General features: G+C 43.8%; 1 protein-coding gene and 1 long non-coding RNA gene across 4 annotated transcripts in view; one reads left to right on the forward strand and one right to left on the reverse strand.

Moving 5' to 3' along the window:
- Positions 1 to 5,564: 5,564 nt before the first annotated feature.
- Positions 5,565 to 11,952, reverse strand: LOC141419193 (uncharacterized). Its single transcript, XR_012443849.1, has 3 exons — positions 11,731 to 11,952; positions 7,973 to 8,613; positions 5,565 to 5,875 (listed from the first exon to the last, which is right to left on the reverse strand). It is a non-coding gene; the product is annotated as an uncharacterized lncRNA (long non-coding RNA).
- A 101-nt stretch (positions 11,953 to 12,053) lies between these two features.
- Etfa (electron transfer flavoprotein subunit alpha) overlaps positions 12,054 to 16,324 on the forward strand; it is a 64,434-nt gene continuing 60,163 nt past the window's right edge. For all 3 annotated transcript variants that reach the window (XM_074061591.1, XM_074061592.1, XM_074061593.1), the window contains exon 1: positions 12,054 to 12,211. In XM_074061591.1, coding sequence (XP_073917692.1) covers positions 12,173 to 12,211 — 39 coding nt within the window. In that variant the 5' untranslated portion in view covers positions 12,054 to 12,172. The remainder of the gene's footprint in view (positions 12,212 to 16,324) is intronic.

Genomic DNA, 16,324 nt, shown 5'->3' on the forward strand with positions numbered 1-16,324 from the left:
CTCTGCACCACACCACTTACCAAAAATCTTCACATCGATTAAAGATTCAAAGTAATGGCAAAACCTCAAAGGTACTAGATGGAAAATGTGTGCCTCTCCCTGTAACCTCGGATGAGACTGGGCCTTCTGAGTGATGCCATGAAGAACTCTGGATGGGAAGACAAGGATTCAACCACACACAAATGCAATAGCTGCTTGTTGTTTTGACACACATTAAGAATTCAGATATTCATTAAGAAAAAGAATGAAGGCTAACAGAGGAACAGGCTGGAAAGAAGAACAAATCTAAACCAGGCTCCAGAGGCTCACGCCTGTAATCCTAGCTACCCAGGAGGATCTCGGTTCAAAGCCAGCCCCAAGCAAACAGTTTGTAAGACTCTATCTCAAAAATACCCAACAGGAAATAGGGCTGGAGGAGTGGCTCAAGTAGTAGAATGTCTGCCTAGCAAGTATGAGACCCAGAGTTCAAACCCCAGTACCACTAAAAAAAAAAATAAATAAAATACAAAGAACAAATCTGATCAACAATGAATGGAAAATTGAGGTCTTGGTAGTAGTCAGAATTATCTGTCTATGTGGGGTATAACAAGTCACTGCAAATCCAGCAGCTTAGAACAACACACATTTGCCATCCTCATGATTTCTGTAAGGTGGAATGCCATGTCTGGCCTACCTACTAAGGTCTAGGTGTTGACTGAGCTCATTATCAAATATAGTCATGACTAAGGAAGGATCTGCCTCCAAGTTCCAGTAGATTGGTGGAAGAACTCATATTCTTGCAGCCTTATTTCATGACAGCTGACTGCCTGCTTCTTCAGAGAGAGAGAGAGAGAGAGAAGGAGAGAGAGAGAGAGAGAGAGATTCCACTGTTTGAACCTCTTTTTTTTTTTTTCTTTTTGAGGTACTGGGGCTTGAACTCAGGGCCTTCACCTTGAGCGACTCCACCAGCCCTATTTTTGTGTAGGATTTTTTGAGATAGGGTCTCGTGAACTATTTGCCCAGGTTGACTTTGAACTGTGATCCTCCTGATCTCTGCCTCCTGAGAAGCTAGGATTATAGGTGTGAGCCACCAGTGCCCAGATATGTTTTCTATTTTCTAAAGAAAAGTGAGCTTGGCTGGATGCTGGTGGCTCACACCTGTAATCCTAGCTACTCAGGTGGCAGAGATCAGGAGGATTGCAGTTTGAGGCCAGCCGGGGCAAATAGTTCTCAAGACCCCATCTCCAAAATACCCAACACAATAAAGGACTAGTGGAGTGGCTTCAGAGGTAGAATGCCTGCCTAGCAAGTGTGAGGCCCTGAGTTCAAACCCCAGTTACTCCACCCCACAAAAAAAAGAAAGAAAGAAAGAAAAGAAAATTGAGTCTTGAATGGTTGGGGAAGGCCTAGAGAGTGAGGTGGGCAGTGCTTCTTAGACTTTTGGTATTCAAGAATCAAGAAAATAACCAATGGGGATATCACACAGGACAGCCCCTATTCTGTGAAGCCAAGTGAGACATTAGAAAGACAATCTATTTGCTGTTTCATCATTTTACACCAGAATGCACATGCTAACACCAGGCAGGAAAGGCCTAGTTCAGAAAAAATTGTCTTTTCCACTGAACTTTGTGAAAAACTCTTATCTCTTTTCTTTCTCATTGAGCTACACAATGGTACAAACTTCACCCTGGGCTGAAGCGTGGGAACCACTGGGTAGAATATGGGAGTGAGGAGAGCACCCCAAGCAGCAGGCTCTGGCGCGCAAGTGGGGGGAGGGCAGGAGTGAGCACAGTCTGGGGTGACCGAGGAAAGTCTGGCCATCTCACTAGGCCTGAGGCTCTCCTTGCAGCTCCAAGGCAGATAAGTGTGGAGACATCTGCGGGTCGACTGGTGATGATATAGGTCCTAACAGATTCCTGGAAACCTCTTTTCTGAGCACTGAGAAAAAAGCCACAAATAAGACAGACATAATTCCTGCCCTGACTCAGGGAGGAGGGGCCTCTGGGACAAGTGACTTTCATTAAATCTGTGAGGCCAGAAATTGGTATCAGCTCTGTTCCTGTGTCCTCCACAGCACTAGCAGGGGACAAGTAGATTCAGAGAAGTCTTCCAGTGCCCTGAAAAGACCAGCTGAAAGCATTAGAGGGACTGACAGAGGTCAGTTAACTTCAGTTGGTAGCTCTCAGGTACCTCAGGCTCTTCAGCATCAGAGAACATTCTGGGGTCCATTTCTGTCCCCGTGCCTATTGGAAAGATATGCATGTTTTATTAGGCTCAGAATAAGACTTTGATATTTATATCTAAATCTCAAGCTTCACTTCAGCATTATGAAGGCTAGCAAGACGAAAGGCTAAGATGATAATGTAAGGCCAATTCCTTTTGCCATTAATCCCATGAATCATACATGTTTCCTCTGAGAGCCTGAAACATGAATATTTTAGCACAAGTATCAGGAAAGTAAAATCTCACTAATTGGGACAAACAGGGAGAAGTCAAAGAACATTCTAGAAGATTTTAAACTCAAGGGTACCTTTTTTATACAGCATATACACACTCACATGAACATCAGCCAAATTAACAAAGTGAGTGAGTCCTTGCCAGACAGAGGCCTCAGTTTAGCTGCTTTCACAGAGACAAGGAGCTGAGAATTTGCAGACATCCTTGTTATTGGTCTCCAGACACCAATGGCAGAAAGAACAGTTTAGGAAAATGGGTCAGACCACCTTTGCACAACTGTGGACATCATCAGTCTACTTGGCACATCTTTTTGTTACAGACAATTGTAATGGCTGCTGTTATTACAGCTGAGATTGTGAGTGTAAGTTCTCAGCTTCCACCCTAAAAACTCCAGTCCTATATCTTGTAATTCTCACATCTGAGTGTGTAAGTGTGTGTGTGTGTGTGTCTGTGTGAGTGTGTGTGTGGGGGGGTCCCTATCTTTCCAAGCACTCAGATCACAGCTGTACCATTTTATGAGTTTTTTTTTTCTTTCTCATGGGGAGAAAATTTCTACTTCCGGAACACTTATTATGTCCCTCTAGAATGTAAGCCCTAAAGGGCAAGGACTCTGTCTGTATTCCTGGGCCTTGAAGAAGGCCTACATACAACAAGTGCTTAATAAATGGCTATTGAGTTAATGGTCTTCAATACATAAGTGGTAGCCACTTTCCAAGATGGCGCCCAGTAAACTATGCTTCCTACTATTTTCCCTGGGGTAGTCATCTCATACCTTGTGCCAGCATTGATTAATATCTCCAGTAGAACTTGGCAAACATGGTGGCATATCACTACTGAGTTACCCCTCCTATCTCTCTTCCTCTCCTTCTCTCATTACTCCCACCGAGAGAAGCCATATGGAGATGTACTTGTGATAAGTAAATGCCACCCAAATGAACTTGGAAGCAAATTCTCCAATCCCACTGGAGCCATCAAAGACTGCAGCCCTGACCACTGCTTTGAATGCTACCTCACAAGAGACTGGGGCCAGAACCACCCAGTTAATTTATCCCATGATTCCTGATCCTCAAAAACAGGGTAAGGTAATAAATGTCTAAAGCTGGAGGAAGGGAAAGATTTGTTATACAGGGATGGATAGCTAACACACATATAATCCTGTACCCAACTGCCCCTAAAGAAGGCATGAGTCTCCCTCATCCAACAATGAATGCTCAGCAGCAGTGAGATTAAGGCACTTGTATAAAACATCGCAGCTAAACACAGAAAAAATAAATTGAAAACCCAGGGCAGGCACCTGCTATCTCTCAGAGAACAAAATCATCACATTTTTCTTGCTCAAATAATCTTACCATTAAGTCTGTCACTCTGTTATCATTTGGGATTTCAACATCTGGTAATAATAAGAGTAGCTATTATTAAAAATATACCAAGGAAAGCTGTTTGTATAACCCATAAAAGTTCGAGGTTTCACGGTCATGATTTTCAAATAGAGAAATGACAATACAAGAGGGAAGGGTGGATAAGTTGAAAACTGACTCTGAAAGTGGCACAGTAAAAATCATCTCTGGGTATTTTTAGCACAAAGACAGAAGTCCTGTTGGCAGTCATTGCTGAAAAGGTATGTCCATTTTCCTGTGCTGTTTTTAGAAAGGGAAATGTTTTGCAAAATAATTGCTTGTTGAAAGCACAGACGAGGAGGGGAACTCTGCAGCCAGTTTTAGGAACAGGGGCCCATTTCTCTGTAGTCCACATTGGAGTGGAAGAGAGACCACCCAGAAGTAGGACCCCGGGGTCCAATCTCCATCCACTTCCAAATATTCAGTAAAAACAGTGGGTCTCCTGTGCAAATACAGCTTCCAGACATCCCCCAAGTCTCCCTCCTGTTCAGAAGCTCTGGAGCAGTTGCAGGAAGCAGTGGGTTGGAGCCACACAGATGGATGGCATAGAGGTGAGGGAGCTGAGCGCGTTAAATGAGGTGTTAAGTAGTGGCTTTCATTCATGGAGACCTGAAATGTGTTACAAGAGCCTTGTAATTCCCACACTCAAATTATTGACTTTTCAAGTGATTTTAGTTTATTTTCAAAGAAAATAAATGAGAAAGCTTAAGAACTTTCCTCATTCTTGCAGGGTGTGACTGTGTTGTATATTGGTTTCAGTGAGCTAATCACATACTCTGAAGTTTACCCATTTAAAATTTTTTTTTGTTTATTCTCAGAATTGTTCCACTATACCCACACTCAATCTTGGAACATTTTCATCACCTTCAGAAGGTGTCACTCCCATGCCCCTCTCCATCTTCCCAGCCCTACTGTCCTACTTTCTAGCTCATGCATTTGCCTATTCTGGACATCTCATAAAAATGGATCATACAACAGCCAGGCTCCAGTGGCTCATGCCTGTATTCCTAGCTACTCAAGAGGCAGAGATCAGGAGGATCATGGTTCGAAGCCAGCCCAGGCAAATAGTTTGAGAGACCCTATCTTGAAAATAATTCATCATAAAAAAGGGCTGGGAGTGGCTGAAGGTGTAGGCCCTGAGTTCAAACCTTAGTACCATAAAAAAAAAAAAGAGGATCATATCCAGTCTTTGTGACTGGTTTCTTTTACCTAGAATAATGTTTTCAGGGTTCATCTATGATGCAGTGAGTATTAGCACTTTACTCCTTGTTATTGAATAATATTATATTGTATGGATATACCACATTTTGTTTTTTTTATCAGAACAAACCTTTTTTGTGTGTGTTTTGGTACTGGGATTTGAACTCAGGGCCTTGTGCTTGCTAGGCAGGTGCTCTATCACTTGAACCATGCTCGCAGCCATTATTTTACCTTTTGGGCTATTATGAGTAATGCTGCTATGAATAGTCATGTACAAGTTTTAGTGGGACATACATTTTCATTTCTCTTGGGCAAATCCCTAGGCATGGAATTGTGGGTAACCTAGTAACTCAGTGTTTAATGTTTTGAGGGTCTGCACCATTTATGAGGGCTCCTGGTAGCATGAATGAGGGTGTCAGTTCTCTACAACCTCATCAGTGCTTCGCTGGGAAGGGATGGGGTGATAGGAATGTGAGGTCTTTTTTAGAAGTGATGAAAATGCTCTAAAATAGACCATGAATATGCTAAAAATCATTGATTTGTATTTATTAAATGGGCGAATTGTACAGTATGTGCATTGTAGTTCAATAATGCTGGTGTTAAAAGCAATCACGAAGCAAACAAACCAAAACAGAAAAAGAGAGAAGGAAAGGGAGAGATAAATGTAATTCAGTCCACCTGAGAAGGCTTCATAGGTAAAAATGCTCCTTAGTTCATTAATTCCTTGGTTCATTGGTTCCTTAATTCATTTGTCCATTCACGAAGTGTGCATTGAGTACTTCCATGTGCCACACATTGTTGTAGGTGCCAGGTCTACAGTGGTGAGTAAAACAGCCTTTGCTCTGAAAAATAAAGCATGGTACAGAAGTCGGGGAGGCTAGCTCTGGTGGTCAGGGTAAGTCTATCCCAGGAGGCCTGAGTGAAGAGTGGGAGCAAACCATGTAGAAGACCTGGCGGCAAAAGCACACATGTTTTAAGAAGAGTGAGGGAAGGAGATAGGTTGGAGAGCCAGGCAAAGACCACACAACTTGGGAGTTGAAGCTATGGCAAGAGATTTGAGTTTTTCCCCCAGGATGATGAGCGGTTTTTAAGCAGAGATGATGCAAGGTGATTGATGTTTTAAGAGGATCTCTGTTCTGAATAATGTATACTGAGAAGATAAGAGCAGAGGCTCAGGGCCCAGTCAGGAGAGAACTGCAATAATCCCAGTAGTAGGTGACAATGACTTAGACTTGGGTGACAGTGGAGAGCTGCAGCCAAAAGGATTTGCTGGTGGACTGAGTGCAGGCTTGGGTCATATCTCAGAATGAAATGTTTCTGTTTATGCTTCACCAACATCCTGGTTGTAAATTGTATAAGCAGAGATCTCCAGCTGGTGACCTGATATGTGTGCTTGTGTCATTGTGTGTTTTAGTCAGTCCTATTGAGGTGAATTTTACTTAGAATAAAACTCACCAACTGTAAAGGTATAGTTCATTAAACGTGACAAATGCAGTTACTGTGTTTACCACTTATATGAGAGCCATGTAAGTGGAGTTGTATGTCTTTGGGGTGTGGCTTCTTAGCACAGGGCTTTTTGTTATTATTATCATTTTTGCAGTACGGGATTTGAACTCAGGACCTCAGGCATGCTAGGCAGGTGCTCAACCACTTGAGCCACTCTGCCACCCCAATGTTACACTTCTGGAACAGAACACACTATTCATTTGAGAAACAGGGAATAGTAACTACAAGGAAAATGGTTTTGGGGCCAATTACTAGTATTCACTAGGATGCCCCAGAAAAATATAAAAGACCAGGGATAATTAACAGGCAAGTGAGAGCAAATGTTTAAAGGCTGGATTAGAAAAATCATTAAAAAAAATAAAAAAGCTGGAGGACCTCCCCGACAGCATACAATGAGGCAAGCTTCAAGCCTTTGACCCGTAAAGATCACTTCCCACTTAATTTACCAGTATTGTGCCTGCAGAAACCAGACTGACCTGGAGGCTGATAAGTACCCTAACTTATGCAAGTAGGAGATATATGGCAGCTACCACACCAATTCTGGTATCTTTATTAGGGTAGCTGCACAGATTCAAATACATTTTATATGGGCATTGGTTTGGTGAATGGATTCTTTTCTATCCCTATGAGAAAAGCAGATTTGAACTGTATGCACTCATATGGAACAAACACAATATATGTTTACAATTTTGCCCCAGGGCTATGTTAACTTTCAGCATCTGTCATAACACAGCCCAAAGAGATTTGGGCCATCTGGACATACGGCAGAGCATCAAATATCTGATCTATTGCATCATGCTAATTCAGCAGGATAGGCAAAAGGTGGCTAGCAAGTTAGGGGCCTTTGTCTGACACTTGCTCTTCAGAGGGTGGAAGATAAATCTTACTAAGATTCAGGGGCTTGTCGCATCAGTTAAAATGATCAGTTAAAATGTTTAGGGGTCCAGAGTTGGGGACTTGCCAGGATAGCCCATCCAAGGGAAAATACAAGTGATAATATTTTGAACTTCCCACCATGAAGAAGGTCTGATAGGTCTTTTTGGGTTTTGTACACAGTATGTACTGAAGATACTGCTCCCAGCCCACATACAAGGTGACACAAAAGATTGCCAACTGTGAGTGGAGCTCAGAGTGAAAGATTTACAGCAGAACAGGCTGTAGTGCAGGCAGTCCTGGTACTTGGCCATTTTTGTTTCTAGAGATGGCATTAGTGTGATTAGGGGTGGAAAGGTTGCTGGGTAGAGTTTATTGCAAGCTCCCCTGGGGGATCTCGGCACAGCCCCTGTGGCAGCAGAGTAAGACCATGACATCTGAAGTAGAGATTTGTGTGCCTTTTGGGAAAAAATCTCCTGGTGAGCTATGGAGGCCTGACCCTAGAACACCACGTGACCCTCATGCGTTTATCAGCATGAGCTGCATTTTGTAAAACTCACCACATCCTATTAGCAGGCAGGCAGCAACGGTTCATCCTAGATGAGATCAGGCATGCTCAGGGTGTCTGAGTGTAGGCAACAACCCATTCTAGGATGGAACCCATACGTCTTGGGTAGAGCACAGGAAGGACCAGAGGACACAAGGACATTGCAAAGCTGACAGCCTAGGTACCATGACCACTGCTACACCAGTCCCTCTAGAAGAGGAGAAATCCTTTATGTGGTTTTTGGAGGATCTGCTCTGTTGTGAGCTGAAGGTGAAACTGAAGAGCAGGTGCATTATACTCTCATGTAGGGATAGTTTTGAAAGGCAATGGTGAAGGAAAACTTTTTTTTTTTTTTGGTGGTGGTTCTGGGCTTTGAACTCAGGGCCTCACACTTGCTGGCAAGTGCTCTACCACTTGAGCCACTCCACCAGTCCTGTTTTGTGTTAGGCATTTTTAAGATAGAGTCTTGAGAACTATTTGCAAGGGCTGGCTTCGAACCACCATCCTCTTGATGTCTGCCTCCTGAGTAGCTAGGATTATAGGCGTGAGTCACGGTGTCCAGCTGAAGGAATACATTTAATGGCCAGATCTTCAGGGGCAGAGAAGTGCCCCAAGTTTATTATCTGTATGAACTCAGGGGCAGTGATGAATGACCTGGAAGAAGAAAGAACAGAACACTGGGGATAAGGAGGTCTTGAATAGAAGCATGAGGATGGACGTATGGAGTGAGTGCAAACTATGAAGATCTTTGTCAAATGTTAATTTCCATCCATTGTGGAAGAGGCACCCACTAATGAAGAAAACAAAAATGTCTGAGTCAGTTGGCTTGACCACCCTTTGTTATTAGGCACTCAGTGCTGGCACAAAGGGCTCCTGTACAGCATGACCTGTGGCAGAGGCAGTAGGAGCTTCACAACATGAGTCCTTGCTTACAAGGCTGCAAATGCTGAGTGAGCCCCTGGCATGGCGCCATTCCTCCAGAGGCAACTGGCTCTGTGGTCCAGGTTGACTGTATTGAGGCCCCTCTGCTCTGGAAGAGCCATGACTCATCCTGACCAGGATCAACGATATTCTGGGTGCTGTTTGCCTTTCCTGCCTGCACTTAGTCAGCTCCACTGCCCAGGATCTGATTCACCAATACTGGATCTCTCGTAGCATCAAGTCAAAACATGGTCCTGATTACAGCAATGGAGGTGCAGAAATGAGTGGATGATCACAAGTTCCCGCAAGTCACATACCACATGGTCCAGATCCTGCTGGCCTGAATGGCCTGCTAAGTGCCCCGCTTGAAGCAGGACTTTACAAGGGTGGGGCTCACCTCCCAGGATGCCATATATGTCTTTTTTTATTTTTTGGTGGGAGTGGGGTTTGAATTCAGGGCTTTGTGCTTGCAAAGCAGTTGCTCTACTGCTTAAGCCACACACCTCCAGTCAATTTTGCTCTGGCAATTTTGGAGATAGGGTCTCTTGAACTATTTGCCCAGGCTGGCCTCGAACTGAGATCCTTTCAGTTTCAGCTTCCCAAGTAGCTAGGATTACAGAAGTGAGCCACAGCACCAGGCTGCCACATATATCTTGAATTGAAGAACTTTATTTGTTACCACGACTCTGGGCCCTACAGGGTTGGAGGTCTTTGTCTCCAAAGGAGAGTCCTATTGGCTGTACCTGCTGCCTGGGTGCTTTGGACACCCTATGTACAAGGACCAGAAAGCAAGAAGAGAAGGCATCATCTTGGCCAGGACTGATTTAAGAGACACTCAGGTGCCTCTTAGCATGCCCTTGATGGGTTATGACAATAAACAGACAAGCACAGGGCAGAAGCCCTGGTTTGAGGAAGGCCTGGTGGTCAGGGGCTCAGGTTCTCAGGGGATGAGTAAGGCACCAGGCTGAGTCATGAAACTAGCAGAGATGCTAGCAGAGGAAGAATTTAGGAGGGATAGCAGGGAAAGAGACAATGAGTACCAGGGAAGGCATCCTAATAGTTTCAGCAGCCAGGGCTATAGGCAGTCCTAGTAACCTTCCTCTTCTGTCTCCACCAGCTATCTGCAAAAGCTGTTCCTAAAGCTGGCCTGGAGTCAGTCTTCAAGGTTGACTGTGGCAACTCCTCTGTTTTTCATCCCCTTCTCTTTCTTCCTTTCCTTTTTGCACAAACATTTCTACAAACTGAACAGCCACAGATACAAGCCAACTAATGGAAACTGTGTATCCTACCACCAAAACAGCTCATAACTGAGTGGGAGAGACACAGGGAAAATCCTTTAATATCAGGCAAGCACACATTTTTCTGGCATTTGACCTACATGCTAATGTAGAACCTCTATCAATAGCCTTCCCTCCCAAAGTTCCCAGGGAGTGTGCCCACAGCCAGTTTAGTCAGTTGACACAGAATTTGGTGTTTTTCTGCAGCTTCCTCTGCACTGGCCCTTCTCTGCCGGGAACCATCATGTCCCATGGGCAATTTTGCCTCTGCCAGGCAGGGATGCTGCTGATTCATTGGAGCCTGGTTGGTGCCAAAGCTGCCCCATGGGAGGGGAGGCGGGGGTGGGGAAGCTTCTTTCCTTTGATTTGCTTTGTCATGGATGGGGACGTAAGAAAGAGGTTAATTCAGAACCGAATTTTAAAATATATTTTAGTAAAATACTCCTTTTGGTTTTTACTTAAACTCTTTCCTCTTCTTTCCACTGCCACAAGACTCTGATTTAAGCCCAGGGTGGGGGGCTGGGTTGGAAGGCAAACACAGTGATAAGTGGTTCACAGATCCAGGAGAGGGAAGAAGAGGAAGGGAAATGCCTCACAGAAGAAATGCTACGTGAGCAGGCTTTTGAAGGTGGAATAAACACCTGCAAGATGGGGATGGATTTGAAGTTTTGAGGGACATGGCGGGGGGTGGGGGTGGGGGGGGAGATCCCCTGAAGGCAAATAGCAACGTACATCCAAAGTCAGGATGTTGAAGTCACCGATGATTGTGGTCAGAAGATTATGGTCCTTGCGCTCTGACGAAGAAGAGTCCAAGCAAAACAGGTGGATGCAGTGATGGAAATAATAGTTATTACGGGAAGGGGGGAAGAGGATTACAGGTGTGGTCTCTGCCAGGTGGAATGGAGGCGCCGCTTACAGGAAAAAAGGAAGAATTTTAATTTTTAGGTTGTTTCTATATCATCCTTAACTTAGAGGTGAGAACTCCGTGTCATTCCCGCCTCCAGTGTCCTTCCAGTTGGGGGCAGAATCTGGGCGGACTCAAGCATACATATATTCTCGGTACCCTAAATCCCGTGCAGGAGGAAATGCCCACCCTCTCTAACTTAACAAAGGATTTGCAGTTGAAACGGAGCTTTGTAGGCTCATAGGAATTGGCTGAGGGAGGGGTGACTGGGGGGCTCTAAATCAGGCTGTGCAGTTTTTAAAAAGTCCCCAACTTTCTCTAATGTCTAGTCTGCCTTGACATTTAAGGGCAATGAAGCCAGTGGGAGGGACTGCCTAAGTTATAGGTACAGACGAGAGAAGAGGGCCAGGTGGGGCCTCAAGTTACACTTAAAGCGTTTGCCAACCTGTGGCTGTGGCCCCGTCGCCAGCCATTCTGCCTCCTCCTGGAGGCAGCACCCAGAACCCTGCCCTTGTACTTGGATCTCTTTCTCCTCTGTTGTCCACTTACGTATCACCAATTCGGCGAACCCCTCTCTCATAATAACAACGATACGTTTGTTTTCTCCAGAGTCTGGCAAGGTCTCCCAGGGCAGGACACCTCGCGCATTTTTCATTATATTCTCCTCACCTGGGGAAAGTGACACATCACAGATGCAGCACTGATTCTGTGAATGAGTGAGCAAGCACGGGGATGAATGGCGTGAGGGAGTGGACTTCACCGATTGAAAGTTCCGCGCAGCTGGCTAGTGCACCCAAACAGCCTTGCCCGTCGTCCTGCCCCGGAACATCTCCGCGCCCGCAGCTCGCCGCCCCGCTTCGCCCAGGACCTGGCAGCCAGCAGCCTCACCTTTGCCCCAGTTCCAAGTCCCGCCCCTAATTTTCCGCCGTCCTCATTGGCTGCGCATCCGTCCAATGAGCAAGCGTGAATCCTGAGCTCGCATTTCCCAGCCTGGGTGTCTCGTTCGCGGGTCTCGCGAGCGTTTGGGGTGATTCTGGCGGAGGCCGTGCCGCTCTGGTGGGCTCGGGGTTACTGAGGCTAGGGCATAGCCGGGCGGTCTAAAGCTGACACTATGTTCCGAGTGGCGGCTCCTGGGCATCTGCGGCGGGCGGTGAGTCCGGATAGGGAGGACCAAATCTCGCTGCTGTCCTCGTGAAGGTCCTGGCTAAGGTCACCACCTCCCACAGTTCCCATTAGACCCCGCCTAGTCAGGCCTAGTCCGGCCTTGGGACGCGGGGCCAAAGGCCTGAGTCTGCTCTTGACTTCTTCCGGGGGGCTAGTTCGGGGTAGAGGTCCGGGGTCTGGGTGACCGAGTAAAGAAGCTGCGTTTCTGCAGCCCGAACCCCCTTCCCCAGACCCTTCGGGTTCCCTTTGGGTCCCGTGGGTTTTCCACGCTGGGTGGGAAGCAGGCAGCCGCGTCCGGGGGGTCGGTGTGATCTTGACCCCAGGGGAGCGAATCTCGCCGCGGGGAGGCCCTCGTGGGGAGAGGCTGACACCTGGGTCCGCCCGGAACCCGACCTTTCTGAAAGAATGTTGGGCGATTGCCTATGTCCATCCCGACCCGGTCACGGTCAGGGGCGGGGGCGCGGGAGCGCGGCGCGGTCCGCGCACCTGCTGCTTTCCTGCTAGTGGGCCAGGGCTGCGGTGACAAGTAGATGTCCTACTGTGTTGCAGACCATGTGCGCTTGAACCAGCAGATCGAGGTTAAACAGCCAGGGCACTAACTGTTGGTAAGGGTGAGTTGCTGCTTTCAGTAATGACAGGTTATGAGTTTACCACATTTCTGTCCCCGATGGTAAGAAGGACGGATAGGAAATGTACTTATGTCCTGATGGTGTGGGACAGTAGTAGTTGGAGAGTGACCAAGTCTATACATTTCCTAATTTACGTTTAAATTAAGTTAGCCTTGGGTTAAAAACTTTCCTGAGGTTTTGCAACTGTTACAACTTTTTTTTTTCTTCTTTCTTTTGGTGGGTGTGTATTTATCCATTTACTATTGGGATTTTTCTCCCCGGGACACAACTGGTGGTCTTTCTGGAAGTTTGTAGACATTTTTTCTTGTGCTTAATCCTAGTTCCATAAAAGATTCAGTCCTCCTTCCCCTACAAAGTTTAGATTTACGTATTTCAGTTCAGTGTCCTATCTTTCCCCTGTTAGATTATTTCCCCCCCCCCCCCACCTTAGAGGATCTAGAAATAAAAACAAGTTAAAGTTGTGTTTTTCCGGGGAAAATTCGAAGAATCAGAATCAGGCTTGTAGAATACCTACCCGTGCAATAATTGGAAGACAGTTTTGTGGACAGGTTATATGTCAGGCATAATTTGTGGTGGTTGAATTTAGGACCGTAATTCAAAATGGAATGATCACTTTGAATGATTCTTAGTGTCCACACAATTAGCAAATATACATGGACAGTATTTACAAACTGGAAGAAAATGAATGATCACTTTGATTCTTAGTGTCCACACAATTAGCAAATATACGTGGACAGTATTTACAAACCTTTATTGTGCTTTTTCCAAGGACTTCGACCTTGACTTATTTTTTAAATTTGAAGTCAAGCTTAGTAGAATAGCTGTTCTAAGTCAAGCATAAAAAATGGTGGAACACTTATAAAATGGACATATAGATACACAGAACACATATTTAGCTTTTTAAATTTGGAAATAATTTCAAACTTAGAGAAAAGCTGCAAGAATAGTACAAAGAACTCTTGGGACCTTTCCCTGAATTTCACCACCAACAGTTGACACATTTGCACTATATCTCTTCATGTGTACACAGTAGTTTTTTTCTGAATAATTTGAGAGTACGTTGTAGATGTGCTCTTTACTCCTAAATGATTCAGTGAGTACTTTAAAACAAGGATGAGGCTGGGGTTGAAGATAGAGCATTTGGCCTAGCATGGGCTGAGGCCTTAGGTTCAATCCCCAGTACTGCAAAAACAAACAAATACAAACAAAACAAAAACAAGGAGGTCTGCTTTCCCAGCCACAGTATAACTGACAGCATCAGGAAGTTTAATAGTGACTCATGCCAGTTTCAAATCTACATCTGTCCATTTAAATTTTGCCAGTTGTCCTGTTAATACTATTTATAGCAATGTTTCTCCTTCTGGTCTAAGTCCAGACACTTTGCATGTAGTTTTCATGACTTTAGTCTTTGTTACAAAAGCTCCTCAGCCTTTCTTTGGCTCAACATCAGCCTTTTTTTGACAATGGTATTTTTGAAGAGCACAGGCCTTCTGTTTTGTAGACTGTTACCATTTTAGGTTTCTCTGGTACTTTCTTCATGATTAGACTAATTCTTGGCAGGAATGTCACAGAAGTGCTATAGTGTTCTCAGGGCATTGGTTTATCCCATTATTGGTTTTGCTAATTTTGGTTTTTAGGCAAGCTACTTAGGTAATGAGTTGGTGGTTTGTCCACTGTCGGTAATTACTTCTTCCATTGTCATTTTTAAATTAATCAGTGGGGAGAGACATTGAGACTTTGTAACTGTGTGCATCCTTGTTTAGTAGATCATCATCACTTATTACTTTTAAATGTTCAAGTTGTCCCATATTTATAAAGTGGGAACCCATTTAATCTGGTTACTGTTTATATCTCTTATATCATAGTGAAAGTGGTTTATCTCAAAGCCACACTCTTGAAAATTTAAAAAGTAGTTCTACAGCTAGTTATGATTTCATTTAGGCAAAAGATACATTTTAAAAAAGCCAAAGACATGTTTTTAATCATAAATTGTTGGAACTGTCTTTAAAAGATTACCTTAAGGTTAATAAAAGAATGTGCATATAGCTAACACTAGTAAACTGTACACTTAAAATGGATATGGTAAATTTTGCTATATATTTTTACTATAATTTAAAAAATTAAAAAAGAAAAAATGATTACCTTAAACTGTTTAAATGTCCTGGGTGCCAGTGGCTTGCACCTGTAATCCTAGCTACTCAGGAGGCAGAGATCAGGAGGATTGAGGTTTGAAGCCAGCCTGGGCAAATAGTTTGAGAGCCCCTATCTCAAAAAAACCTTCATAAAAATGGGGCTGGTGGAGTGCTCCAGGTGAAGGCCCTGAGTTCAAGCCCCACTACTGCAAAAAAAAAAACAAAAACAAAAACAAAAACAAAACCTGTTTGAATGCATCTAAGTCCCATTTCCAGTTTTGACTGATTTGTGCCCCTGAGCAAATATCCTTCATGTTTGGGAGAGGTCTCAAAGTCATGTGGATTTTTACATCTACAATATGGATCAGAAAAACACAGTTAAAAGGAAAATAGGTATTTGCAACTAGTTAACATTTTTTGTAGGGTTACTAGTCTGAATTGTTATTTTCTTAATTTATTTTTAAATTGATTTCTTGACTAATAAGAAGATGTCAACAAATATTTTATGTGGAGAGTGAAGCAACATTTTGAGGTCATTGAGTGCTCTTGTCCTGTGTTCACTGGCAGAGGGAAGGAGTGAGTATTCGTCACGACCAAGAAGGGAGGAAGTGTATGAAAGAACAGGAAATTTTTCAGAGTCTCCTGTCCAGTATTGACAATGAGATTGAACTCTAATTCATATGTGAATTTCAATTTCTTTTGAAAGAAGAAAGAGCCAGTTTTGATGTGGTTCTAAAAGAAAATTTATTGCACAAGGCAAATTCAGTAAAATTATGCTGTCTGCCAATGTGTCTTTGAAGACTGTCTGTTTTTTAAAGTGAAGTAAAGTGACTGTTTTTAATATTATAATCAATGTCTTATGACATTTGTAGTCATGATTAAAAGCTGCTATATTTTATTACTAAAGGGGTCAAAGTAGTTTGAGTATAGCAATGTAATATATATTTCATTATTCCAAAATATATTTTAAAATAGGAATAGGTGACTTTAATTATCTATTACTTATCCTTTTGAGTAAGATTTGGAAAGATTTTATAGCTTATTCCTGCTGTTTTATTTATTTATATTTTTCTGAGCTAAGAGGGAAAAAAACAAAACAAAACCTTTCCCTAAGGTCCCCATTCCACTTAGTTTCCAAAGGTTACTGGGAGAAGTAGGTTAAAATTATTCTTACCACTGTAGGTTATGAACAGCTTTGTCAGGGTTAAGTAGGGAGGGATTCCAGCTGTTCTTTCTTCTAACATCTGTGGTAGTTTACAGCATGAACATGCAGTTGATGTCACAGGAAGACTGTAAGAAACTGAAAGGCAAAATTACTGTCAAGAACTGTTGAGGTTG

Source organism: Castor canadensis, chromosome 19 (assembly GCF_047511655.1).
Source record: "Castor canadensis chromosome 19, mCasCan1.hap1v2, whole genome shotgun sequence".
Taxonomy (NCBI): Eukaryota; Metazoa; Chordata; class Mammalia; order Rodentia; family Castoridae; genus Castor; species Castor canadensis.